We start from the raw sequence: 26460 nt of genomic DNA, 5'->3' as shown, positions 1-26460 counted from the left end.
AGGAGGTTACACTCTCTGTCAATTCAAGTACGATGGTGCTTGTTCTTCGACCAATTGTGCATCAATTAACACTTTGATTTTTGATATGACGTCACAATTCCTAATATTATCGTACTTGTGTAAAAGCAAAAAAATAAAAATTGTATAGGAATAATTCATGAATAAATTCAATAGTATGTGACAGTGGTAAAATATTTTCTTTTTGAAGTTTTTCAATCTGCCAAATAGCCAATTGTCAATCCTGAATTGACTAAGTTCTGTCTAGTAAACCCTATTTCTTCCTTTTTTCTGTATTAATAATAGGTCATGATAATTCTACTATAACAGACAAATGTACATGAAATTATGTACATATATTAAAGCGAGAATTTCATATTTTCTAAGAAAGTCAAAACATAATTATTTCTATGTCTTTTGCTCAATAGGTTATCAACTCACTATTATACGATCATGGGCATTGACACAGGAAATAATAACACAATTACCTCCCTTGTTTTCCTATTACCTCTATGGAATAGCTATGTTCAAACGTTTGAATTTGAAGTTGAAAATAATATTTTGCCAATTTCTCAGCTGGCAATAGTGAATTATAGGATTAATAGGATTATTCTTTAACAAGGTAGGACTGTTTATAGATACCATCTATTTTAAGGCTTTATTTTAATACATTTTAAAAATATAACTTAAAAATATGAAATTGTAGCTTTAAAATTTATTTGTCTTTTTACAGATTGGTATAGTAGGGAGATCTGGTGCTGGTAAAACTTCTCTTTTGTCAGCTTTATTTCGATTGGCTGAGCCAGAAGGTAGAATTTGGATTGATGGCTGGGATGTGTTGCAGATTGGTCTAGATGAATTACGTAGTAAAATATCTGTTATACCTCAGGTAATATATCAGTTATATGCCAGGTAAAATATCAGTTATATGCCAGGTAAAATATCAGTTATATGCCAGGTAAAATATCTTATATATCAGGTAAAATATATCAGTTATATACCAGGTAAAATATATCAGTTATATACCAGGTAAAATATATCAGTTATATATTGGTAAAATATCAGTTATATGCCAGGTAAAAAATGTTATATACCAGGTAAAGTATCTGTTAATGCTAAATAAATATCAATTATAATCCAGGTAAAATGCACGATCAGGATACATGACTTTAATATTTTTAATGATATTTACATTTGTTTTGACAGGATCCGGTTTTATTTAGTGGTACATTAAGATATAATCTAGATCCATTTGATGAATACAGTGATGAAAGATTGTGGAATGCATTAGAACAGGTAAAGGACATTTAATTTAATAATATGTTGATACCATTGGGCGGGGGGTGCTATGAGAATTGCCCCCTGGACTCCTCCCAAGGATGATTACCCATCCAATTAACTTCTGTTTTATTATTATATTCAAAATCTAAATATGATGCATGTTATTTGTGAAACATATAATGGTGCACTATATTTGGGGGGCAAAAAGGTTGGAGTAAGCAGAAACGCTGATTTCGGGGGAAAATTTCCATCTCAGCATAATGCATGTCTTGTACTTATCTTCATTAGTTTGGTTCATGCAGAAAAGCAGGATGATAAACTCCATTTCATGTTGTATTAATTTGACTGTTATAGTTTTAGGAAGGGGGGGGGCAGGGTGGATGACCGAATGGTTAGCACACATGCGTTGTATCATAAGGTCTGTCATTAAGTCAACTGGCCTGGTTTCAATTCCCTGGTTGTACGTGACAAGCAGTAGGGTCGCCTGTCCAACCTCATGGGTTTTCTCCAGGTCTTCTGGTTTCCTCCCAATGCTAAAGACCCCTATGTGCAAGCAAATTACTGAAATAAAATTGAACCATATGTTAGTCTCGAAATGACCTAATTTGTGTCGATTGGACGTTAAACCCCATTTCTCTCTCTCTCGCTCTGTTATAGGTTCAGCTAAGAGAAAAGGTGGTTTCTACACCAGAACATTTATACATGGAAATGTCTGAATCTGGAAATAACTTTAGTGTTGGACAGAGGCAGTTGGTTTGTTTGGCTCGTGCTATTTTACGCTATAACGCTATACTTATATTAGATGAAGCCACAGCACATGTTGATCATACGTAAGTCTTAAATTAATATTTACAGTTCTCCTTTTCAAGAGAAACCATAGTGGATCAGTGAGTAAGACTCAAGCTCATTAACTAGGCGGTCCCGAGGTCGCTCCCAGTGTTGGCGAGTAAATATATGGAATTTTCCTTTGTGGTTACAACTTGACAATCATGCAAGATGGAGGGTCTGACAAGGAATAGTAATTAATTGTGTACAAGCAAAATTTCTTTTATTGCACATTGCCCAGTTGTTAAAAACATTTCCATTTCATTTCTGTTTTAAGAGCAAAATTTAATGGCAGGAAATTTAGTCCCAGTCAACAACAATATCATTTTAGCCCATCTGTCAAATAGACAAAAAGAGTTTATATATTTCAGTCAGATTTGTTTTTCTATTACATGAAGTTTATGACCTCATGATGATGTGAATGTTTTTAGGCATCATTATTTGATGGGTTGTATTGTATGGAATAATTATTAAAATGTCTTAACAATGAATATTCTTGTGTAATGATTTAGGTAATCTTATTTTAATTTTTTTTTACATATGTTTTGTTTTGTTATTTGTATGACCATGTAGGACAGATGAACTGATTCAAGGAACAATTCGAGCTAAATTTATTGGTAGTACAGTATTAACTATAGCCCATAGACTTCATACAGTAATGGATTGTGATAGAATTCTCGTAAGTTGGTTTTGAAATGGCAACCCTTAGAATGATTATGAGACCCACAAAACATAAGCATTAGACATTGTCACCTTTTTTGATCTGTAGTATATAAATCTAAATATTAGCAAACCCATAGCACATGTTTCAAACAACAACAGACATTATCTATATTAACAAATACCACCCACACACAGACATTATATAAAAGTGTTTGTCCTTGTGACATGTCTTTGTAAAGCACACATTAGCACATTTATGTGGTAGTTTTATGCTATGGAAGTGTGTAATAATGTTAATAGTACATGCATTGACAAATCAACAGCACACATTTGGTACGTTCACATATTAACAAACAAACATGACCCATTACATACATTAACAAACCAACATGACCCATTACATACATTAACAAACCAACAGGACACATTAAATACATTAACAAACCAACAGTACAAATTACATACATTAACAAACCAAAAGGTCACATTACATACATTAACAAACTAACAGGACACATTACATACATTATTACATACATTAATACATATATTAACAAACCAATAGTACACATTACAGACATCTTTAACAAACTAACAGTACACAATACATACATTAATACTTATAATAACAAACCAGCAGTACATATATTGCATTCATTAACAAACCAACAGTACACATTACATACATTAATAAACATATTAACAAACCAATAGTACATATTACAAACATTAATACACACATTAACAAAACAACAGAACACATTACTAAAATTATAACACACCTTAATACACAGATTAACAAATCATCAGTACACATTAACAAATCATGAGACAGTACACATTACATACATTGGTACACAGATTAACAAACCAACAGTACACATTGCATACATTAATATACAGATTCATACACATTACAAGCATTAATACACATATTAATAAACATGATTTTATTGTTTATTCAATTATAAATAAATAATATTTCTAGGTTTTACATGATGGTGAAGTTAAAGAATTTGATACACCGTACAATTTACTTCAAGAGGAGGATGGATACTTCACAAACCTTGTAGATCAAACTGGTGTTCAGCAGGCAGCAGAGTTACGCAACTTAGCACGAATAGCTAATCTGAAGCGAGCTTCGGCTAGTATTTTATTAGAAAAGGCTGTTTTAAAGGCTGATAAACAATTGTCAACGAGTAGAACTAGCCTTAATAAATCTATTCGATCACGGAATAGCATCAGTCGTAAAGACTCTCAAAGAAAAAATCGACAGGATTTTGATGCAGAACATGAAGAAAGAAACAAAAAAGAAGAAAAGACAAAATCATCAGAAGAAAATTCAAGTGCCTCTAATGTTGACATTAAAAACAATTCAAAAGAAAAATGTGTGTCTGTAATCTCTCCTTCCAAAAGGGAAAATTCAAAAACTCATGTCAATAGCATCGAAATATAATAAATAATTTGACAATAGTTATAATAAGTGGAAATAGAAAGATAATATTGTTCAATGGAAAAGGTCATAATTCTGTTCCACAAGCAGATGGGTCTCAGTTTATTTGAAAGGTGATCAAGTCATTAGTTTATTTGAAAGGTGATCGAGTGATTAGAGAGATTGTTGTGACCACTTCTACAATCAGTTGGTTCCAGTTAGTACTGGATGTAACATTCATATAAATCAAAGTTCAAAACCGAATTAATGAGTGAAAAATCAATTGTTGAACCAGTGATTGAATTGGGTCTAGCTGTTGTTTTTTTTTGTTTAACTAAATCTACATTTCAAATCAAAATCATAATTTAAGGTTTACCGTAAATGTTTGAAAAAATGGTGAATAAGTTTTTGTGAAGAATATAAGTAATTTATAAAGTGCTGATTAATTAATTGTCTATTATAGATACATGTAAAATAATGGAGTTTCGTAAACATATCATTTTATGTACTTTTCAGTTTATTGACAGTGTTTAAAATTTTAGGCTATTGCCAACATTTATTTTAGAAAGAATATATTTTCATACATATAAAATACATCTAATATGTTTATTCATGTTAGGTCTGGTTAAATTTATATTGTACAATTTCTCTCTCTATATATATATATCTGCAGTATGTTCTTATATTATGTTTTACCAGTTTATATAACTGCCCTTTGTAAAGGAGATTCTCATATAAGTCTTGGTTTTTTTACCCTGTGGTGCTAATCTTCTCTCTTTTCTTTCTCTTCTCTTCTTGTGGACATTCATGGCAACCAGCCATTCATGACAGCAACTTGTTGAAAGCTCGCTGGAAACCATGGAATAGTTCTAGACGGAGTTGATCTGTTTATATATGGAATATATCAACACCAGTTCATCAAGTAAAAAATGTCTGAGACTTGTAAGAGATTATTTTTATCACCTAATATTACACCTCAGTGAAAGGATGAAAATGCCATTAAATAATCAATTTAACAAAGTGGTAGGTATTGTTTTATAGAAAACGATCAGTAATGGATTGTGTTATTGTCTTTGACATGTATTTGTTATGAAAATATATTTTGTTATTGAAGATTTGTTCACTGACATTTTCTAAACCTAATATACTTTGAAACGTATTGGAATTTGATAATATTTTATAGTCATATCATTTCAAAGTGACATTCTTTATAGATGCATTATGCAAGAGCTAAATCTGCCTATTTCTTTAGGCCTTAAATGTTATATAAATTATTCTCTAGACATTTATTAACATGACATGACCATAATTAATTCTCGATGACATCGGATACTCAAGGCTCAACAAATTTAAATATGATTGATAGTTAATGATTTAATTTAAAAATGGATAATCCAGACTTTATTATCTTAACAATGGTAGAAATGACAATCAAGACTACACTGGTCTTCTAACAGGGAATACTCAGCTCAGAATGAAATAATTTGACTCAAATTTTCAACATACTCCCTTTTCATTATCTATTTTTTTAACTGTATTGCGAGAATTGTTAGCTCTTTATCTAAATCTTACATAATGCATCTTTAAATCTGATATTCTTTGGGAATAATATTTTTTGATTTTGAATTATTTCAAAACTTATTTGATATATTTATTGTAATACCATTTTAAAGTGACATTCCCTAAATCTAATATCTTTTGGGAAATATTTTTATGGACATTTTTTGCAAAACTAATTTGATAATATTTATTGTAATATCATTTTAAAGTGACATTCCTTAACCTTATGTCGTTTGAAATACTTTGGTAGATATTTTTATTTCGAATTTTGAATGTTTTTTCAAAACTAATTTTATAGTATTTACTTTAATCTTCCTTGTCTCATGTTACGTTTAAAGGGGATGTTTTCTAATGTTGAATTTTACATAGTTTACACTTAGTGTCACAAATACTCTTCAAAAAAAGTAGGGGATATTCAGAAACAATACAAAACTGTGGAAACGCACTGCTGTTTTTATTAGAGGTAACCAGTGTATGTTAATAACATGCCAATTGCCTACACATGAACATAAACAGTTCATATGGGCGGCTTATCTGACTGTCCCATTTCACTCGCAAAGAGATGCACTGTCAAAAGTGAAAATGGCATGCTCCTAATCAACCGTCCAATCACGATGTAGGACAATCTGACCCACTCCTCTTGCAAGTGCCACGGTCAATTCTTGCAGTGTTGTCCGTTGACGTCGACGAACACATCTCCCGATCAAATTAAACGTAACACATTAAAGCAAAGATAGGCTAAACAGTAAATCTTATGCAAGAACCAATAGGAAAGCAAATATGGATAAGATAAACCAGTAAGCGGCAGTTTTCGTCAACCCTCCTTTGAAGTGTCAAATTTGACAATGAACCCCTCCCACGTGTATGACACTATTGTGTGTCGCACATGCAGCTCAGTAGTTCTGTTGGGGCGATAAGTTCTTTATCTGTGAACATACTCACAAAGCAAGTGTCCATGACTATTTATCAGATCACAACCTGCATAGGTAATTGCATTTCAATATCCCCTATTTTTTTTTGAAGAGTATATGATATTTTTTTATATATTTTTGTGCCATTGCATTGTAACATAAAGAGCCTATTGAAATGTGTCTATATATTCAAAGATAAATTCAAGTATAGATTCTTGTGTGGTAGTGGGTGAGATGATAGTCAGTTTGGAGATGGCATGTCACTTTTTGGGAGGTATCTTTAGGTTGTATTTCAACTGGCATGAACCACCTTAGTGATATAGATTCTCAATGGAATTTTAAAAAATTGAGATTATTCATTTGGGAATTAGATGAAACTATTTATCAAATTTCAAAACCACACAATTACACACCACCCTCAACCCATCACCACATGGATCACGTTCAGATTCACTTCATATTTTGACCTAGTCTTTTATTGTGATAGGATATATAAAAATTACTTTATTTTTTTCACTTATAGGACACAGAGACAAAGATCTATATAAATTTCAATGACCTCCACAATAGTTCCTCAGTAGTTCCATTAGGAACTGTCTCTGATCGGAGGATGTCCGCTGACAGTTACTATCGCTTCCTATATACATTGTAGCTGCAATATGAAAATATGGTAAACTACCGCTCTTCCTCACCTCTGTTCTCGGGCTATTTTGGAACCCTTATCTTCTATTTTTCACAAAAAGAATTATTCCTCACCATATCTGACTCAAATTTATAATAATTCAACACTATTTTGAAGTACAATTTAGCGATTAAATAAACATAATCGAGTCTCGTAATGGCTGATCAATTCAAACGTATTTTGTGTATGTTTTTAATCGCAAAATTCTACAGTGAGAAATAGTCGGTAAGGATTCCAAAATAGCATTAGACCAGAGATGGGGATGAACGGTATTTTCATATTACAGCTATATAGGAAGGGATATGAACTGTCAGTGGACATCGTCCGATCAGAGACAGTTCCTAAAGGAACTACCTCCACAAATGCTTTTAGACTGAATACTCTTTTATATTTTTGTTGCTTTTTAAATATTACTTCATTCAGGAGCACAGGTATGAACCAGGGGAGTTGCTGTTATTCCTGAATGCGGAACTGGGTTGGGCATAAATAGTGGACTACAGGTATAATAAAATATGTAGATTCATTATTTCCTTTATCCGGGAAAAAATATTTTGTCATTACATATATGCCCTTTACAAAGAAAGAGAAAATAAAATAATCACAGTTCAGATTTCGCAAGATGGTTGTCACTGTTCACTAGCTCTAAACCTTCTTTAACTAATGTCACAAATTCTTCCACATTTACAATCGTGTCCCCTTGAGAATGATCTCCCTTGTAATTCGGGACCGACAAGTGTTCGTGCTTATTATGCCATTCCAAATAAGGACCACGTGCCTTCAGGAGTTTTGCGAACTCAGCAGCATTGACTTGTGCCTTATAAGGAACCATCTGTATTGCTACCGCTCCTGGTGGTAAATATATAGCATTAGTTAATCCAGCTCCATTCATTCCTATTAATACTGTATAACTTTGGACAGCTTGAACCTGTAAAAAAAAGTATTATATAGTAGATTTCAGATGGTTGCGAATAAACCGAGGCCCCGTGTACAATTTGGCGTGCACGTAAAGAACCCTTGGCAATTGGTAATTGCTGTCCGGGCAAAATTTTCCTCATGGGACACTCGTATGTCGGTCTTCAATAACCCGGTTGGAGCAGAGAAGTAGGATGGTAAACCCAATTTCATTCATTCATTATATAGTAGCTGTCTTGGTAGTAGCTGTCATGGTTATCATGTGGCTAGAACGATAGGTTCGTATCTAGAAAGGTGGATAACCGTGCTCCACAATTAGTCTTTTTTGATAAATCTATACTTTACACTGCTATAGGAAGCCATCGTTTGTCCAAGTACCCGAACAAGGAAATAACTGACTCACCGGTGTTTGATTACGCGCTATCTTGTACTTTAATAGCGATGCGTGTTCGTATATTTGTAGCTGTGAAGAATATTGTTTTGTCCTGGTTATCTTATTGAATACGGAAAAGCCTGTTAACCAATTCCATAATTTGATTTAACCATATTTTTTTCTAGTAACGTTTGTCTTGACATGGTATAGAAAAAGCAATCCAAGATTTGAGGAAGTTGGGCGGAAACAATTTTTAAGCATTTTTCACGCTATGCGGACCTACTCACTATCCATAGAACGAGTTGATAATACTCGCTGCTATGCCAAATATTATTAGCTAATAATACTCGTTTCTTACCTGTTCTTGAAATGTCATATTTTCGAACACTAACGGCTCAGCATCAGTGAATTTTCTGATATTATTAATTAGTTCCTCTTCATTTTTAATACGGCGTCTATTACTTCTGAAATTTTAAATTATAATCATTAAGTCTCCAAAACGACGTAAGTAGTAAGAGAGCGTGAGTGTGGAAACTAAGTCATTAGGGCGGAACGAAAAACCGAGGTCCCTTGTACACATGGGCGAGCATATAAAAGTGAAATGTAATGGGGTTTAACGTACTGCTTTTCTGCACCGACTGGGCTAATGAAGACGGGCATACGCCATACAGTGTGCTGAGTAACATTTTCCCCGGACAGTGGGGGTACGGCCTACACTTATATCGAATTCTGTCAAAGGATATTTTTTCGTGCACGCCAATGTGTATACGGGACCTCGTTTGTTTTTATGTAAGATCCGAACGATTGGACACTTTCCTTGTCAGCCCCCCTCGTCCTACACCACTGGCAAGGGGATACCGCACCGGAAATCCCGAGGAACTTTCTCGGCCAACACCGGGACGAGCCCAAGACCTCCTGGTAAGTGAGCCAGTGTTTTACTCACAGAGCCGCAGCGGCAGCCGCATGTAAATGTACCCCTGGCAGTTCAGTTTCGACAAAAAGTAGACCGCTGTCCAGACAAAGATGTCCCCATTAGCCCCATTGACACAGAAATGTAGGAAGTTAAATTTCATTTCCATTCCCCATTAGTAAATATTAATAGGTAATTTACCTTTTTATTAAACCAACACGATTTGTATCTAATTGATTATGTGATATATTGAAGTGGTTTTTAACGAACATTACGAAGGATTTCATAAATTTTTCATCTGCTCTCTGTATTTTTGGTGTCTAAAAAACAGAATACAACATGTCTAGTAAATCTAATTAAAGTTATCCAGGTTAATATTTAATTAAAGTTATCTAGTTTAATATTTAATTAAAATTATCTAGTTTAATATTTAAATAAAATTATCTAGTTTAATATTTAATTAAAATTATCTACCGGGTAGTTTAATATTTAATTAAAATTATCTAGTTTAATTTCTTTTAATTAAAATTATCTAGTTTAATTTTTAATTAACATTATCTAGTTTAATTTTTAATTAAAATATTCTAGTTTAATATTTTATTAAAATTATCTAGATTAATATTTAATTAAAATTATCTAGATTAATATTTAATTAAAATTATCTAGTCTAATATTTAATTAAAATTATCTAGGTTAATATTTAGCTTATCTTCACAACATGAACTGGGAATCCTAACTACTCCTTTGACATTCGTTTGTTTTATTTATAAGGATATATATTTAACGGGAATTCAGCACAGCAAAGTATCACATTATTATTCATAAAGAATAAAAGAGACCCCGTGTGCACGGAAAAGAACCCTCGACAGTTGGAATCCGATTAAGTGTATAGACGGAAACACCGCTGTCCGGGCAATGGTTTCCTCATAGCACACTGGATGTCGTGGTATCCCGGTTGGGGCTGAAAAGTGGGACGTTAAATCATATTTCGGTTCATTTCATACAGGGTGTGCACAACTCAGAACACTTAAAATTCCAGGAGTTATTTACCAGATTCCAGGAGTTCCTGTATAGAATTTTACGCTTGAAGAACATTTACGGCGACGAACTCGTGAACTTTTGAAGAAACATTCGATGACTACATTCAGTTTTATAATAAAATATATAGCGAAACCACAAATGTTAATTTTCCAAGAGTTTTAAGGGGTAATCTTGTTTTTTCAGGATTTGACAGTACTGGAAATCACATTTTCATTTTTCCAGGATTTTCAAGAAGTGTGCGAACCTTGATATAATGTTTTGAAATTGTAACAAAACTTTGTAAATACTTACCCCAAGATATGCTGTTTTAAAACAAATAGTGTCGTATGTAGTTATCAAGTTCAGGTTGACTGGCAACATATCAATATCCGGCGAAGCATCAGATAATATCTGTAAATGAAAAAAAAAATTTGATTTGGCTAAACAGTCTCATCGGGAGTGATTAAATGTGGTTGTATGCGGGATTTAAGACACATTTGTCAGTTCGTTGCTGAGATACGGACGTTTTAAGATTTATTATATATTAACTATTTTGGCTGCCTTCATTTCAACCCAGTTTAACATCCTACTTTTCTGTACCAACCGGGCTAAGGAAGACGTGTTGTAGCGTGATAGGGCTACTCCACGGCCTAAAATCCGGTTAAATTCTCGTAGAACGGATTCTAAGAATTTTGAAAATTCAGAACTTAAAAAATTCTATTATCACATCAAAACCCAAATTCTATCAGTAACAAGGGTACCCCAGTTTTTTCAGAGCACGGTTTTCTTATTTTCGAAGCACGGATTTTTCATTTCGAAGCACGTTCTTCCTCCAAGGCACGTTATTTTAGGCCATGGCGTACTCTAATTTCAAATTCAACCATCAGCCGATTTTTAACGTAAGGCAAGGGCGGGTTGGAATGTAATAAATGCTCGTTTGTCTCTTTAAAAAGGGGGATCACGTGGCTAAGTGGGTAAGACGCTGGCTCGCAAGCCTTGAGGTCGGGTGTTCGATCCCTGCATTGGCCGAGAAAGTTCATCCAGAATTTACGGCGTGATTCCCCCTTGTCAGTGATGCAGAACGGAGGGCCTGACAAGGACAGCTGTCTAGTCCTTCGGATGAAACTGTAAACCGAGGTCCCGTGTATACATTGGAATGCACGTAAAAGATCCCTTGGCAGTTGGAATTCGATATAAGAGTAGGCGATAGTGCCGCTGCCCGGTCAAAATTTCCCTCATAGCACACTGTATGGCGTATGCCGTCTTCATTAGCCCAGCATAGGAGCAGAACAGTAGGACGTTAAACCCCATCTCATTTCATTTCGTCTCTTTAAAAGTGACCATGCACCTTCAAGTTAGCTGTCAGCTGGGTGATTAAACACCATTTAAGTTTTCTTTTTCTATTAGTGTTTAACATCCGCATCCACCGATGGTGATATCGCAGACAAGTCCAGCTAGAGATCGAAGCGCGACACTCTAGATCAGTGGTTCTCAACCTTTTTTGCCAACTTGGAACACATGAAAAAATAGCGGTACACCTAGCTAAATATAAATGAGAAATATTTGAATTTTGCAAAAATAAAGTCATAGATGGCATACAACCGTAGACACAGACTAATCATAGACACATGGAATGACTCAAACTAAATAAAGAAAAACACAGCTATGAACTTATCAGGTAGACACCAGTGAATGCTAAATTGGGATCACATGATTTTTCGCATTTTCTTAGTGTGCCGTTCAAAATTTCGCGGCACACTTAAGAAGATCTCGCGGCACACTTGTAGGCTTGGCTTTAAAATATGGCGTATGCCCATCTTCATTAGCCCAGTTCGGAGCAAAACAGTAGGACGTTAAACCCCATTTCATTTCATTTCATTTAAAATATCTTACCGACACAACTCTATTCCAAAATTTATTTTCATCATCAAATGCAGGTGTTGTCCAATCAATAACCTGTCATTTAAAAAAAAATACACAATAAAATAAATAAATTAATAGAACCATTTGACATCATAAAATACTCTATTCAATATGTAGTAAAATTTGTACGAGACCATATGGTGTTACTTGAACACAGTCGTTGTTTTTTGTATTTCAGAGGAGAGCCGAAAAACTCCCCTCAATCAACAAATTAACAAAATCGCTCCCCTAAGAAAGCTCTTCCAGTTTCGATAAGAAGAGTGATTTAGAAATTAAGGAGAGCGATCTGATATTAAGGAGAGTGATTAGTTATAGTATGGGAAATGGTTCTGAAGATCAATAACTGCATGTAATGGGGCCATTCCTGCTTTCATAAATGATAATAAACCCCCAATGACTTTGTAAAGGAGAGCAATTTTCAATTTTGAGGGGGGGGATGGACTCCCCTCGGTCGACATTCAGGTGAGCGGCAGGCGCTCGAGAACGATCGCTCGCCTTAAAAAACAATGACTGTGAACAAGTATTATACTGTCATCTTGTAGTATATTACAGGCCTCGTACAGCTAAGTGATCGAGAAACCTTTTTTTTTAATTCGTATTTGAAGAGGGAGAGATTGGGTATAACGTACACTCCACGCATACTATGTTATTTCGGAACTAACATGGTTCAATTTTATTTCAATAATTCGCATACAGCAGTGAAAGGAAACCGGAGGACCCGGAGAAAACCCACGAGGTGGGAATCGAAACCACGCCACTTGACTCCATGACGGACCTTATGAATTACGCACACGCGTTAAAAAATTCGGCCACCCAACCAACCGGGCTGTTGGCGCACACCTGTATGAAGGCCCAATCGGCTATGGTGCACTTATAAATGGAAACCCCATTTATGGAAAACGAATCAGCAATACAATCTTCTAATTTCACTTGAAATTAAAGTATTTTCCAAATAAAATAACCTACCTCCAACCGTTTAGTTTCTACACCCGGTACTAATGCTGTATTTTTATTATTTTTCTTTTTATAATATAAATAATGATAGAGTGGCATCAATGTGTCGTAGTGCAGATGGTAATAATTACTGTTTCCGTAATGGTAAAATATCGGGAACAGATACCCAGAATCGTAAACTTTATCACAAGAGATAGTATGATCACTGGTTTTATCTATAGACCACATGATATAATTCCAGTTGCATGCAACTTCAACATTATGTTTAAAATCCGAGTTATCGTTCTTGAAGTAAAGTTTTCTGTCTCGTGTTCGCAAAACAACGTTTGTAATTCGACAGAATTTCCCCGGATAATGGCCGTCCGCTGTGGAGATTTCTGACGTCAGCCACACTTTGCTTCTTTCACATGTCACATGATGCAACCACAATTCGAACATGGCCACACATACAAGCAGAGTGGCGGGAAATGATGTCTCCATGACGCTGTATGTCATTCACATCAAATCCACACAAGTATCTGTAAAAGAAAGAAAAATATCATATAAAGTCCACTTTTGCTCTACACATCGACTTTGAAGATTGCTTTGGACGACCAGCTTTATTAGCTGTTGTCCCGGTTAGGATCTGGCAATTAATTTTATTTGCGCAAACCAGTGAGGTGTTACACAGAAATAGGAGATGTTAATAAAACCGTCTTAATGCTAGGTTTCCACTACCACGATTCGCGCCAGGAAAATGTCCCTGCGACCGTCAAATTTTCCAACGCGCAATTATTATTTAATTTTTTTTTGGGGGGGGGGGCAATTCAGGTTCTGCCCCCTACCTTACATTCATCGAGCCCGTACGCCTTTGCTCGCAACTGCGGTCTCTCAAACCAGGGATCAGTATAGAGAAGAGAGAGAGAGAGAGAAAAGGGGTTTAACGTCCACTCGACACAAACTAGGTCATTTCGGGACTAACATTTGGTTTAATTTTACATAATTAGCTTGCGCATAGGGGTCTTTAGCAGTGGGAGGAAACCGGAGAAAACCCACGAGGTTGGACAGGCGACCCTACTCCTTGTCACGTACAACCGGGGATTCAAAACCGCGCCAGTCGACTCAATGACAGACTTTATGATACAGCGCGCGATCAGTATAGAGCATAGTAGTGTTTTCTTCTGAAAGCCTACGTTCTAAAAGTCTCACTTCTATGTTAAAATCAGACCAAGCTGTATCTAACAGCATAATTACTTGCGTGCAATAACCCGGATTAAAGAGTACTTGCGGCCAAATTATTGGGGGGGGGGGGGGTAGCCTGGTCTTCAATCCATTTTCAAATGAAATAAAATATTGTTTACATGAAAAAAAAAAATACGTTCGATGCTATGCTCGGCTCATAGTCAATATAATACGCTCGTATTTGTTAATGTAAAGTAATCTATTAATAATTAGATCGTGTATATTCGATGCAATGCATTAATAATTAGAGCGCGAAGCTGAGATGGAGATGATTTAATTTGAAAATAAACTAAAAATACTACCCACCTGTAGGCTACACGTATTACAGTAGACGATGAACACGTAGACTGGCTATTGATAATTATCCCACCATAATGTATTAGACTAAACATGTGTAATATCCATACGATGTTTATCTTTCTTAATAATGTAGACAATACAGTCTGTTGGGTCTGTCAAAAATAGAAGAAATCTACATATATCTTGACGTAATAGACACAATAAAATCTCATTGTCAAGATCAACACAAAGTAAAAATATAAAACGAAACGAATTATCAACAAACACAATGACCAGGCTATAGAAAAAATGAATGGTGTTCAAGTATTTTTTTAGTAGAGCAAAGCTGCAGGCACAAAAACCGAAGTTGAAAGCGGACCGAATGAGTATTATAGAATTTTATTTATTTAGTACAGAAATTAAATAATTCTTCATTCACAAATTATTTAGTTAAGCTACATAGAAATGTATAATAATGTTTACTTAATGTTCGTGTAAATAGAGGACATCTATATAGAAATTAAAAATGATTCAAAAACCAAACCTCCCTTTTTTGTATCGAAATCATGGACCTGGTTGTGAGTAAATGGAACAGTGTCGCGGTTTGATTCAATACCAGGTTTGGTTCGGTTCCATGCTAATGAGACTGGGTGGTTAGGTCAAAAAATAATATTTTTGTTACCAGTTACTTGGCCCAAATAATAATAAGGAAAATAAATACTCTGTTGTTTTATTTTGTTTTCATTGTTTTAATGTAATAATCATTATATAACAATTCTGAACGACAACTGCTTATTTTTAATATAAAAATTTGATTTAAAGATACATTATGGGAGATTAGATAAATAGCTGGTAGTTCTCACTATAATTATAATAGTTACAAACTAGATAATGTAAAGGAAATTTGCTGAAAATTTCTGTCAAATTGATCCACCCTGAACCGAGTGTTTAGCGATTGAATCGATCATCATTACTAAAGTCGGTACGATAAAAAAAACATAGTCTCGATTATCCATCTTTTGATTTAATCAGAAGCAGAAGATCGGGTTCTAATCCAGTAAATATTGCAGGCTAGCGATGACACCAAGAGTTGATTAAGATCTCGATAAGTTAATTAATGTCTAATTAATAATTTAGATAACATTTCAGGCCTAAAGAAAGGCCTGTTATTGGCAGATTTAGCTCTTGCATAATGTGTGTTTAATATTTGTTTTTTATTTGTTTGCACAAAGTTTGCAAAAATGTCATATGGTTCTATTTTATTTCAATAATTCGCTTGAAGAAATATCCAGGGGAGTTTTCATATATGGTTGGCTACATTTGTGTCTGGATATACATGCCTTTAAACCTGTAAGCGATAATCACGTTTACCGGGAAGCTTATTATTCATTAAAGAAAATAATCTGAAAATGAATTACGTAAAGCCATTTGATCAAGTTAGCCTTTACAAAGGAAATGAAATGAAATCGGGCTTAACGTTCTACTGTTCTGCTCCGAATGGGCTATTGAAAACGGACATGCGCCATGCTGACAAAACCGAGGAACATCTCCCGGGATCACACTTCAGTCCTTAGGGCATAAAACTCATAATGATACGAGTAGTCATGAACTGGAAAGAAACGGTTGGTCTACTTCGCTTTTTAATTTATTGTCTGTCAATAGAATAAATCCTAATTTGCGTATGTGTGGAAAAATTGGAAAGGTCGTCTGAGGACTGTGTTCTAAATCAAAGCAATTGGGTGGTTTATTATGAAATACGAGCAGTGACTAGCGTTTCAACCAATAACTTATTTTAAGGGATCAATATTACACAAGGTGTATGTTATAATAAGCGTATTACTCACTTAGCCACCGTGGCCCCCCTTCTACAAAGGATCCAATAATTAAAAGTAATAGAAAAAATGACAGAATATATTTTATTGTTTTGGGGGAAAATATAGATATGGTATTGAAACTGAAATGAAAATAAAAATGGAACCTATGGTGAGCACTGATTACAAAAATAAATAATGGTGTAAATGTTAATTAAGTTTACAAATAAAGGGTAGAATGGGTTAGTAGCCGAAATAAAAACTTTCTCAGATTATCTTCATGTGCATAGGGCATAATATATTTACTCTTTCTACAACACACTATTCAATTTCCGATATATTCACAATTTTCCTTGTAGTTTTATAGAATAGATTTAAGCCATCACTTTATTTAGGTTATCAATACGTTCAATACGTGACTACCCAAGCTTATTATTACATACACCTTGTGTAATATTGATCTCTTAAAATAAATTATTGATAGAAACGCTAGTCACTGCCTGTATTTCATAATAAACCGTCCAATCGCTTCAATTTAGAACACAGTCCTCAAACGACCTTTCCAATTTTTCAAAACATACGCAAATTAGGATTTATTCTATTGACAGACAATAAATTAAAAAGCGAAGTAGACCAACCGTTTCTTTCCAGTTCATGTCTGCTCGTGTCATTATGAGTTTTATACCATAAGTTATGGTAGGGTGACCCACCATAAATAAATATCTCCAAATATCTCGACAATTACGCCACAATATTTATATATATGCCAAGCCTCAAATCAGTTTCACACAATTATAGTCACTAAATAAACGATCATGTTGTACTTAATAAGCTATGACCATTAATCATCTATAAATAATAGACTGAAAACTGGTTCCAAGTTGCGTCCATAAAATCCAGACACTTTTGAGTAAAAGATAGGTTACGTGCCCTTGTTTTGAAATTAGTCTCGCTTAACCAGTCTATCGACCATTCTACGTCTGATTGACAGGTCGGGATAATCAAGACTACTTTTTTACGAAACATAACAGAAAGCTAGAAAAAGAAATTGAATTTAGAAATAAGCACTTTAGACAACTCAACAATTGTTTTAAGAAACTTGTAAAAGTAAAATGAAACTACTGCTAGTATCATGTTCCTGCTAAAGAAAGTGATTCAGAGATAGTATTTGTACTAAACCAAAAGATGCCGCTCTTAACGGTACAGTTAATGATAAAGCAATTTAAAAAATAAAACAAACGTAATTACTAAAGCTGCTGTAATAACCAAGAAGCTAAATTTTACTGCTATTCAAAATCGTCAACAATAGATTTTTTACGGCTGTAATAGTTGATATATTTGTAGAGAATTGCACGTGCCATGGCTATTTATCGACTCAAAGCGAGTGCGGGGTAGTCAGAAATCAGTTCGAGACACGCAACTGAAGCGTGCACATTTAGCCGTGTCGAGACCAACTTTCTGTAAAGTGCACGGGTCATCCTACCATAAGGACTGACGTGTGATCCCGAGAGATGTTCCTCGGTTTTATACAGCGTGTTTTCACTTCAATAGCCCGAATGGCACAGAAAAGTAGGATGTTAAACCCTTTACTGCCAACAAGACATCGAACCATGTCTTGAGAATAACCCGTAATCTCGGATTGTCTTCTGTATGTAAAAAATACTTACCCTGGTCGATTCATTTAAAATAGGTCTTTCAAATAAAACCAAAACCTAAACTGGTGATCTAGAACAAGACATGCACTCATTTTAACAACACGTATTGTTGTAATTTATTTCTAGTCATCCTCTCTAGTTTTATTCTGGGCAGGCAAATTTCTACACCAAGCCATATGGACACCATATGAGTGTTAAGATTCGTTCATCCAGCTTCGTGTTGAATTTGTTTCATTTAGCACAGACTTGACAATCACGTCGATAGAAATATTAAGAACACATTAAAACGGAAATGACCGACACATATCAGATATTGGTGTTTCCTTCCACATTAAAATACTTCTGTTCTTGACAAATTGTATTTGAAGGAGAAAGGCCTCGTTTATTTACGTAAAACACAATTGTTTAATTGGGTTGATTTGCAGTAGTACTTCGATTAAACAAAAATAAACAGCTCTTAAACTGCCCATTAATGAAATCTAAACCGAATAATGCATAATGAGCAAATAGAGAGATAGGTATAACGTCCACTGGACACAAACTAGGTCATTTCGGGACTAACATATGGTTCAATTTTATTTCACAGTGGTCTTTAGCAGTGGGAGGAAACCGGAGGACCCGGGGAAAACCCACAAGGTTGGACATGCGACCCTATCTCTTGCCACGTACAACCGGGGAATCGAAACCATGCCAGTTGACCCAATGACAGACCTAATGATACAACGCGCACGTGCTAACCCCGCGGGGGGGGGGGGTAGAGAGAGTTTAACGTGCACGTAAGTCATACATATAACTAATATTACCCGTCTTCATTATACTGGTTGGTGCAGAACCGTAAGACATCCATTTTATACCATTTCTAATTTCACCTGTCTAGAGTTCTTGTTACATGATAATTTTTACAACAATAAAACAATAAATATATGGTAGTTGTGTTCATAGGATCGTAACAATACACGCAAATGTAAATATGGTTACTTTATAAAAAAAATAGGTATTCAGATACTGGATAGGAGAACGGACAGAAGCCTATAGAGTTTAAACCCCCTGATCATATCCAGTGACTAGGCAAATGATGCTCGTCATCCCCACAGACATTGTACCCGGCAATCTGATTAAAATACAGATCTATATTTCGTTTCGTTTTTTTTTTTATACTTTCGATGACCTACACTACACGAAGAATGACCGTTTGTAGCGATAGATCGCGTCAGAGGTCATACGAGCGGCTTTTGACTCTATGACGTCAGACATTTGATTAACCAATCAGAATTGATGTTACTAGTGGATTACCCACAGTTCCGTGCAAAACACGCCTAAAGCTCGCCGTAACAGACCGTTTCATTGGCTAATAGCTCACATCATTCAGAACACGTCAATGATAACAACTCTTCCAGATCCTAATGTAGTAAAGACAAGTAAAACAAAATTTTGAACTATAAAAACGAAACGATTTGAAAAATGTCCAAGGTTTGTCGCGCCCCAGGCTTGTATTGGAACCAGTGCTCAACCCACGGAATACAGTCAAATTAATCATCGGCATATGTTTACAGGTCGATTCTGTGATTGGTCCCACAATAGGGTTCACAAGGATGTATTGTCATAAAGTGTTAATTCGGTTCGTCCAATATAAATTGCATCTAACAGTTTGTTCGAGCTGGACAATTAGCAAATATTAACGACATTTATTTTAGACGTAATCCTAAAGGATAAAGAGATAAATGTTCGTCTAATGATGTTTACTACCAGTTACTATACGAGGGTTACATGATACTGAACAGTTCCGAGGCAATAAGATCATAATTTAGGATCGGACAGCATTCGTAGGATTGCAAATTTTAGTTAGACTAATACTGAATGGTGTTAACCGACATATTTTAACGTGTATGTATTTTCAGCTCCTTTAGAAAATATTACATAGTGCCGATACAAGCCATTTACAACGAAACTACCCAAGCTGAGTATCCACCGGGTTGATGTCACAGCAGGAAGCAAGAACAGACAGAGGAATGGTTAGTAACTACTGAAATTCATAGAATTATTCTCTGTGAAACTTAAGGGAGTCGTATGAGAGTTCCCTATCCGCCATGACAACCGATCTGTTATATTATTAGGAATGCTAACTTCACACAAAACATAATTCTTTGCATCTGTTGTATTATAAGGAATGCTAATTTAACACAAAACGTTGTTCAACAGAACATAATCTCTGTGAGTTCAAGAAATAATCAAGAGATCAAGATGAACCACACCCTTCTAGGAGTGTTAATTCTGTGGATTCTGTTGATTATCCTAACTCTGTTGGTGTGCGTGTGTGTTAAAAGAGGTTTTAGACGTGTCACTCACGATATGACCGTCACTCTAAACAGTATTAGCCATGAAATAAATGAAAGACATAATATATCCGATTGCTCTAAAGCCGAATCACAGGCTGAAATAGTGTAGGTGACGATGTTGCGGATAATGGCGAAGATTGTGTTTGGGAGGGTCATGGCAGTAGTATTTCTTACGGAAACTTTGAAATGAAAATATTCGCCCATGGACAACACACGAAGCTGTCCTGTAATATATCCGATTGCTCTAAAGCCGAATCACAGGTTGGAATAGTGTAGGTGACGATGTTGCTGATGATGATGGCGGAGATTGTGTTTGGGAGGGTCATGGCAGTCGTATTTCTTCCGGAAAGTTTGAATTGAAAATATTCGCTCATGGACAACACGCGAAGCTTTCCTGTAGTTTATGTTGCTAACAGATAATGTGTTGACCCTACCACAAGGATTAGTGAATTGTCATATTTTGAAATATAAAAGAGGCATTTTAAAACAATTTCGGGGTCGTCGACGGTTAAAAATGTTTTGTTTTTTTTCAATTTGGCTGGATTCGCTTAGATCAGTTTACATGTTCTGTAAATGATTGTTGTTTTTCAAGGAGTTTGGGGGTCACGGTGGCTAAGTGGGTAAGACGCTGGCACGCTAGTCTAGAGGTCGGGTGCTCGATCCCTGCATTGGCCGAGAAAGTTTATCCAGATTTTTCCGGCGTGGTTCCCCCTTGTCAGGGCCTGACAAGGACAGCTGTCTAGTCGTTCGGATGGAACGAAAACCCGAGGTCCTGTGTACACATTGACGTGCACGTAGAAGATCCCTTGATAGATGTAATTCGATATAACAGTAGGTCGTAGTGCCTCTGTTCGGGCAAAACTTCCCTCATAGCACAGTTTAGAGCCGAACAGTAGGACGTTAAACCCCCATTTCATTTCATTTCATTTTCAAGGAGTTTGACGAACGCTCACCAATAAAGAAATAGTAACAATGACCCTGCAGACGATGTTCCGAGTAAGTATATATTTCCCTAAAAGCAATCACGGTTATCAAAAAGTTATCGCTATCCGTTGTTAGGGATTCAATGGTACTATAAAGGTAATGGGCGATATCATGACGATTATGAGCATATTGAATTCTGAAATTAATTGGATGCTATGGCTGTGAAAAACCAGTTGTTCTATCGTTAAATGGAGAAATGTGGGTGATTTTGATTATGATTCATTGTAGCTCGGATACGTCCAACTTTAAGAACATGACATTATTCATCATAAACTGTTCATACTCTCGTTGCTTATTTACTTTCATGGATTTCTCACTTGGATTTGTTTTTTTTTTCTTTTTTTTTTTGATTATTGGAATTGGTAATAAAATTTGTATTTATATTGTTGTTAGACATATGTGGAATATTTCAACAAACATGTACCGCCCCGGGAGGTCAATTCATAACTCTGCGGGGGGGGGGGTGGGGGGGCGAATGGTTAGCACGTTCGCGATGTATCATTAGGTCTGTCATTGAGTCAACTGGCGTGGTTTCGATTTCCCGGTTGTACGTGACAAGGAGTAGAGTAGTCTGTCAAACATCGTGGGTTTTCTCCAGTTCCTCCGGTTTCCTCCCACTAAAGACCCCCATGCGCAAGCGAATTATTGAAATTAAAATTGAACCATGTGTTAGTCCCGAAATGAGTGGACGTTAAACCCCATCTGTGGCTCTCTCTCTCTCATAACACTGGGACCAGAACAGCTGTACTCTAAATTGTAAGGAATGAATACGCATCCATGATTAGACTACGAACCATTAAAGGTTTTTATTTCATCTAGGAAAATGTCAATCCCTAGTTGCCAGTTCCTAAAGTACGACCAATCAGCTAATGAAGACGGTCATTAGTGTACTATCTGGGAAATTATGTCCTGGCAGCGGGGCTACGACCGACCATTACTTCGAATTCCAATTGTCAGGGTTTCTTCTACGTGCACACCGGTCTACACCGGTCTTTCGGCCGTTTATGGCTAGCCCCCACCCTACACTACAAACACAGGTAGGAGAAACCACGCCGGGTTTCGAGGGGGGTCGAATGGTCTAACACATGCGCTTTAAATCATAATGTCTGTCATTGGGCCAAGAGCCGTGGTTTCGAGCCCACAACGGGTAGGGTCGCTTGACCCAGCCTAGTGGGTTTATTCGGATCCGCAGGTTTCCTCCCACAGCCAAAGACTCCTATGCAAGAGAATTAATGAAACAAAATTCAACTATATCTTAGACCTTAAATGACCTAGATTGTGTCGAGTGTACGTTAAGCTCTCTCTCTCTCTCTCTCTCTCTCCCTGTGACGACTGACACCATACCGGCTAATAACGGATAGTGATGGGTGTTGATAGATTTAGATTGTCATCAATAAAATAAAAACAAAACTAATCCGGGCTAATTATCGAGTAAGTAGATATATTTAGCACTTATGTACATTAATTATCACGGTACGCCGACTGGCTCATGATGGCTTGCATGCAATGTGTGCCTTTGACTCGAAGATCCAGTCCACATGAACGCGAAGGAAAAGTTCGATTACAGGTACTAGAAATATATATTTTTGAACCGCATGCGTATACCCGAATGGTCCTGCTTGGTCTAAATCGATACTGTTAATGTTTATTTTGAAAATGAAATGGAATTGGGTTTAACGTCGTACTGATCTGCACCGATGAAGACGGGCATACGTCATGCAGTGTGCTGTACGGTCTACTCTTATTTCGAGCTGTCAAGGTTTAACGTCCTACTGGGCTAATGAAGACGGGCATACGCCATACAGTGTCCCATCCGAAAAACTGTTGTCCCTTAACAGGCCCTTACTCCGGCACCTCTGACAAGGTGGAACCACTCCGGAATATTCCGATGAACTTTATCGGCCATCGCAGGGATCAAACACGGATCCTCCAGGTTAGCGAGCCAACGTCTTACCCACTGAGCCACCGTGGCTGCCGAGACGGATCGAACACGGGACCCCCAGGTTAGCGAGCGAACGTCTTACTCACTGAGCGTCCGTGTCTTCCTGTTTTTTTTATGACAAATTACTAAATAGGCTAGAACCTAACAGTTTCTTTCTATTTGGATTTAAAAGTTTAAAACATTTGTTAGACATGCGACAATAAACCTATGTATATGGAGAAAGCTAGATCGGAGACGGTTAGGTTTAAGAATTTGGGGGGAGAGGTTAAGTTAGGGTTAGGGTTAGCGCTAGCCCTGTTTACATCTCGAGACTTTGGAGAAATCTGCAGGTCCTAGCCCTTACCCTAAAATTGACCCACAATCCACCTAATAATATGACATCATATGTGCTAAAAATTAATGTGCCGGACCGTTTCCGATCTAGCGTTCTCCTATGTATATATCGGTGTACACGATAGTCTGTTACGTGCGTAGAAAGACCGGGGCGTAAACCAAAAGGTTATAGAGTATCAAATATAATTATAAAAGAGACGCCCTTCTCCGGTGTGACGACTGGGTGGCTGATCAGAACAGTGCCATTAGTCGTTCGGATGGAACAAAAATGAGTTGACGCAAGAACCGACTGCCGGGGGAAAATCTTCCCCCATACAGTATAGCATACACCAAATCACGTGGCTAAGTGGGTAAGACGCTGGCTCGCTAGCCTAGAGGTCGGGTGTTCGATCCATGCATTGGCCGAGAAAGTTCATTCAGATTTTCCGGCGTGGTCCACCCCTTGTCAGTGATGCAGGATGAAGGGTCTGACAAGGACAGCTGTCTAGTCGTTCGGATAGAACGAAAAACCGAGGTCCCGCGTACACATTGGCGTGCACGTAAAAGATCCCTTGGCAGTTGGAATTCGATATAAGAGTAGGCCGTAGCAAATTTCCCTCATAGCACACTGTATGGCGTATGCCCGTCTTCATTAGCCCAGGTTAGGAGCAGAACAGTAGGACGTTAAACCCCATTTCATTTCACACCAAATTATTATACTACATGAACATAATAGAAATGGCTATGCAGGGCCCTCCCATTGAGGGGTGGGGGTGCATACGCAAGGGGACCATATTTCCTGGTGGGCAAATAGAGAGGGTAGAATTATGATTTTTTCACAGATATATTAATCAAATGGAGGGTTGAAGGAAAAATAAACATAAAATTTTTACATATAAGTTGATTTAATAAATAGTTATTTTGATAAAGTGTTAAAAGTATTAAAAAAATGTATTTTAAAATAGCGGAGGCACTTAACGAAGCAGTTACAATAAGCAAAGGAGCGAGAGAGTGGAGGGGGGGGGGCGTTACCGAAACTTTTGCCCTGAGGCGCCACATAGGCTTGTGAGGGCGATGTGAATTAGGTGAAATATCGACAAGATTTCAACCTCTTTTATATAGAGTAATAAAACTATTAAAAAGTCGATAAGAATTTAAAAAAAATAATAAACAAGTCAACACAAAAACAAGAAACAATTCTAAAACATGAAAAATTACTTACCAATTTCCATCAAACCTTTAAAGACATATTAATAGTTCTTTCATTCCAATTTAAACATTTATATCAATTTTGTCATTAGTCTAGTTTAAATGTGTGATTTTTAATGTGAAATACGGTTAACATAGAGGAATTTGACACCGAACGGTAGACCAAGCCATTTATCACTATTTGCATGAACCGGTTAGAGAGCTGACGTTAGACTTTGCAAGTTTAATTTTATTTAACTAAAGTTTATTTTTTACTTGCAACAAATCCTCACTTCAAACTGCACGATCGTCTCTACAAAAAATATTTTAGTCTAAGGTCAAAGATATGCGTAGTCTTTCAGAAATGTTACAGTTAAAACCGCTGTGTACTGAACAGAATACAAATATTTAAGACAAAAAGACTGAATGAAAGCGAGCCATGCATTTGTGTGATAAGTGATGTTATTAACAACCTTTACACAGTGGTCATTGTTTTAATGGGTAGCGGCGGATCCACGTGGGAGGGCCTAAATAACATTATAAATTATTCTCTTCTTATGAAAGTACAAATTTGAGCTTTTTGTTGATTAGGTGGATGGGGGGCGGGGGGGGGGGGGTGAAATTGAAATATTACATTCGGGTTCAGATATGCGCCAGAAATCATCACTGACACTCCGACTTTTCTAAATTATCTCGCAGGAGGACATCCCCTCCGCCCCCTAGGCCATCTACCAAATATCCCGAGTCCGTCAATGCGTAATGGGTCTTATGGGGTGTTTTACAGACTACCTGTTAAAAAAATGTTTTACTCTCCGGAGAAATATGTTAAACTGTAGTGTTGGAGAAATATCCAAGGTTACAGAGTTCAGTATCGACCAATTTTCATTTATCTTGCATACAAAAATGTATGCCGTTATGTTATAATCGGTTTGATCAAACAGCGAAGAAAATTATACATTAGAAGAAAACCAGATTCGTAGTGACGATCATACAAAACAACACAGCAAAGTTCAATAATTCGATGTCTTTTATTAGGGAGAGAGAGAGAAATCTTGTTTAACGTCCACTCGACACAAAGTAGGTAATTTCGGGACTAACACATGATTCAATTTTATTTTAATAATTCGCTTACGCGTAGGGATCTTTTTTGTGGGAGGACATCGGAGGACCCGGAGAAAAACCAAAAGGGTGGACGGGCGACCCTACTCCTTGTCACGTACAATCGGGGAATCGAAACCCCGCCAGTTGACTCAATGACAGACCGTATGATATTTTATTAGGTAATTGTT

The 26460-nt window shown here is 36.3% G+C and overlaps 2 protein-coding genes across 4 annotated transcripts in view; one reads left to right on the top strand and one right to left on the bottom strand.

The window, feature by feature from the left end:
* LOC126818310 (ATP-binding cassette sub-family C member 4) overlaps positions 1-7959 on the top strand; it is a 34141-nt gene extending 26182 nt beyond the window's left edge. Inside the window, exons 25-29 of one of the 2 annotated variants that reach the window (XM_050545645.2) lie at positions 731-886; positions 1204-1293; positions 1936-2108; positions 2677-2782; positions 3755-7959. In XM_050545645.2, coding sequence (XP_050401602.2) covers positions 731-886; positions 1204-1293; positions 1936-2108; positions 2677-2782; positions 3755-4222 — 993 coding nt within the window. In that variant the 3' untranslated portion in view covers positions 4223-7959. Of the gene's footprint in view, positions 1-730; positions 887-1203; positions 1294-1935; positions 2109-2676; positions 3211-3754 lie in introns of those variants that run through there. The other variant, XM_050545646.2, reaches the window with a different exon arrangement.
* LOC126818318 (EGF domain-specific O-linked N-acetylglucosamine transferase) lies at positions 7867-25411 on the bottom strand. Of its 2 annotated transcripts, none has more exons than XM_050545655.2 (8): positions 25206-25411; positions 14971-15116; positions 13456-13961; positions 12460-12522; positions 10879-10977; positions 9748-9866; positions 8995-9100; positions 7867-8276 (listed from the first exon to the last, which is right to left on the bottom strand). In XM_050545655.2, exons 3-8 carry the CDS (start codon positions 13936-13938, stop codon positions 7950-7952), a joined length of 1197 nt encoding a protein of 398 aa, XP_050401612.2. In that variant the 5' UTR covers positions 13939-13961; positions 14971-15116; positions 25206-25411; the 3' UTR covers positions 7867-7949. The 2 variants fall into 2 exon arrangements, with proteins under 2 accessions (XP_050401612.2, XP_050401613.2); XM_050545656.2 differs by lacking the exon at positions 25206-25411 and adding an exon at positions 18422-18629.
* Between the last annotated feature and the right edge of the window lie 1049 nt (positions 25412-26460).

The sequence above is a fragment of the Patella vulgata genome, chromosome 4 (genome assembly GCF_932274485.2).
Source record: "Patella vulgata chromosome 4, xgPatVulg1.2, whole genome shotgun sequence".
In the NCBI taxonomy this organism is placed as follows: Eukaryota; Metazoa; Mollusca; class Gastropoda; family Patellidae; genus Patella; species Patella vulgata.
This window is presented reverse-complemented; position numbering and strand designations above follow the sequence as displayed.

Excerpts from the sequence above, each read along its gene's own strand:
- LOC126818318 (XM_050545655.2), bottom strand. The coding sequence starts at position 13,938 with ATGACATACAGCGTCATGGAGACATCATTTCCCGCCACTCTGCTTGTA. Across the intron at positions 12,523-13,455 it reads TAGAAACTAAACGGTTGGAG|GTTATTGATTGGACAACACC; the intron begins GTAGGTTATTTT and ends TTTAAATGACAG. Across the intron at positions 9,101-9,747 it reads CGTGTTGGTTTAATAAAAAG|AAGTAATAGACGCCGTATTA; the intron begins GTAAATTACCTA and ends TTAAAATTTCAG.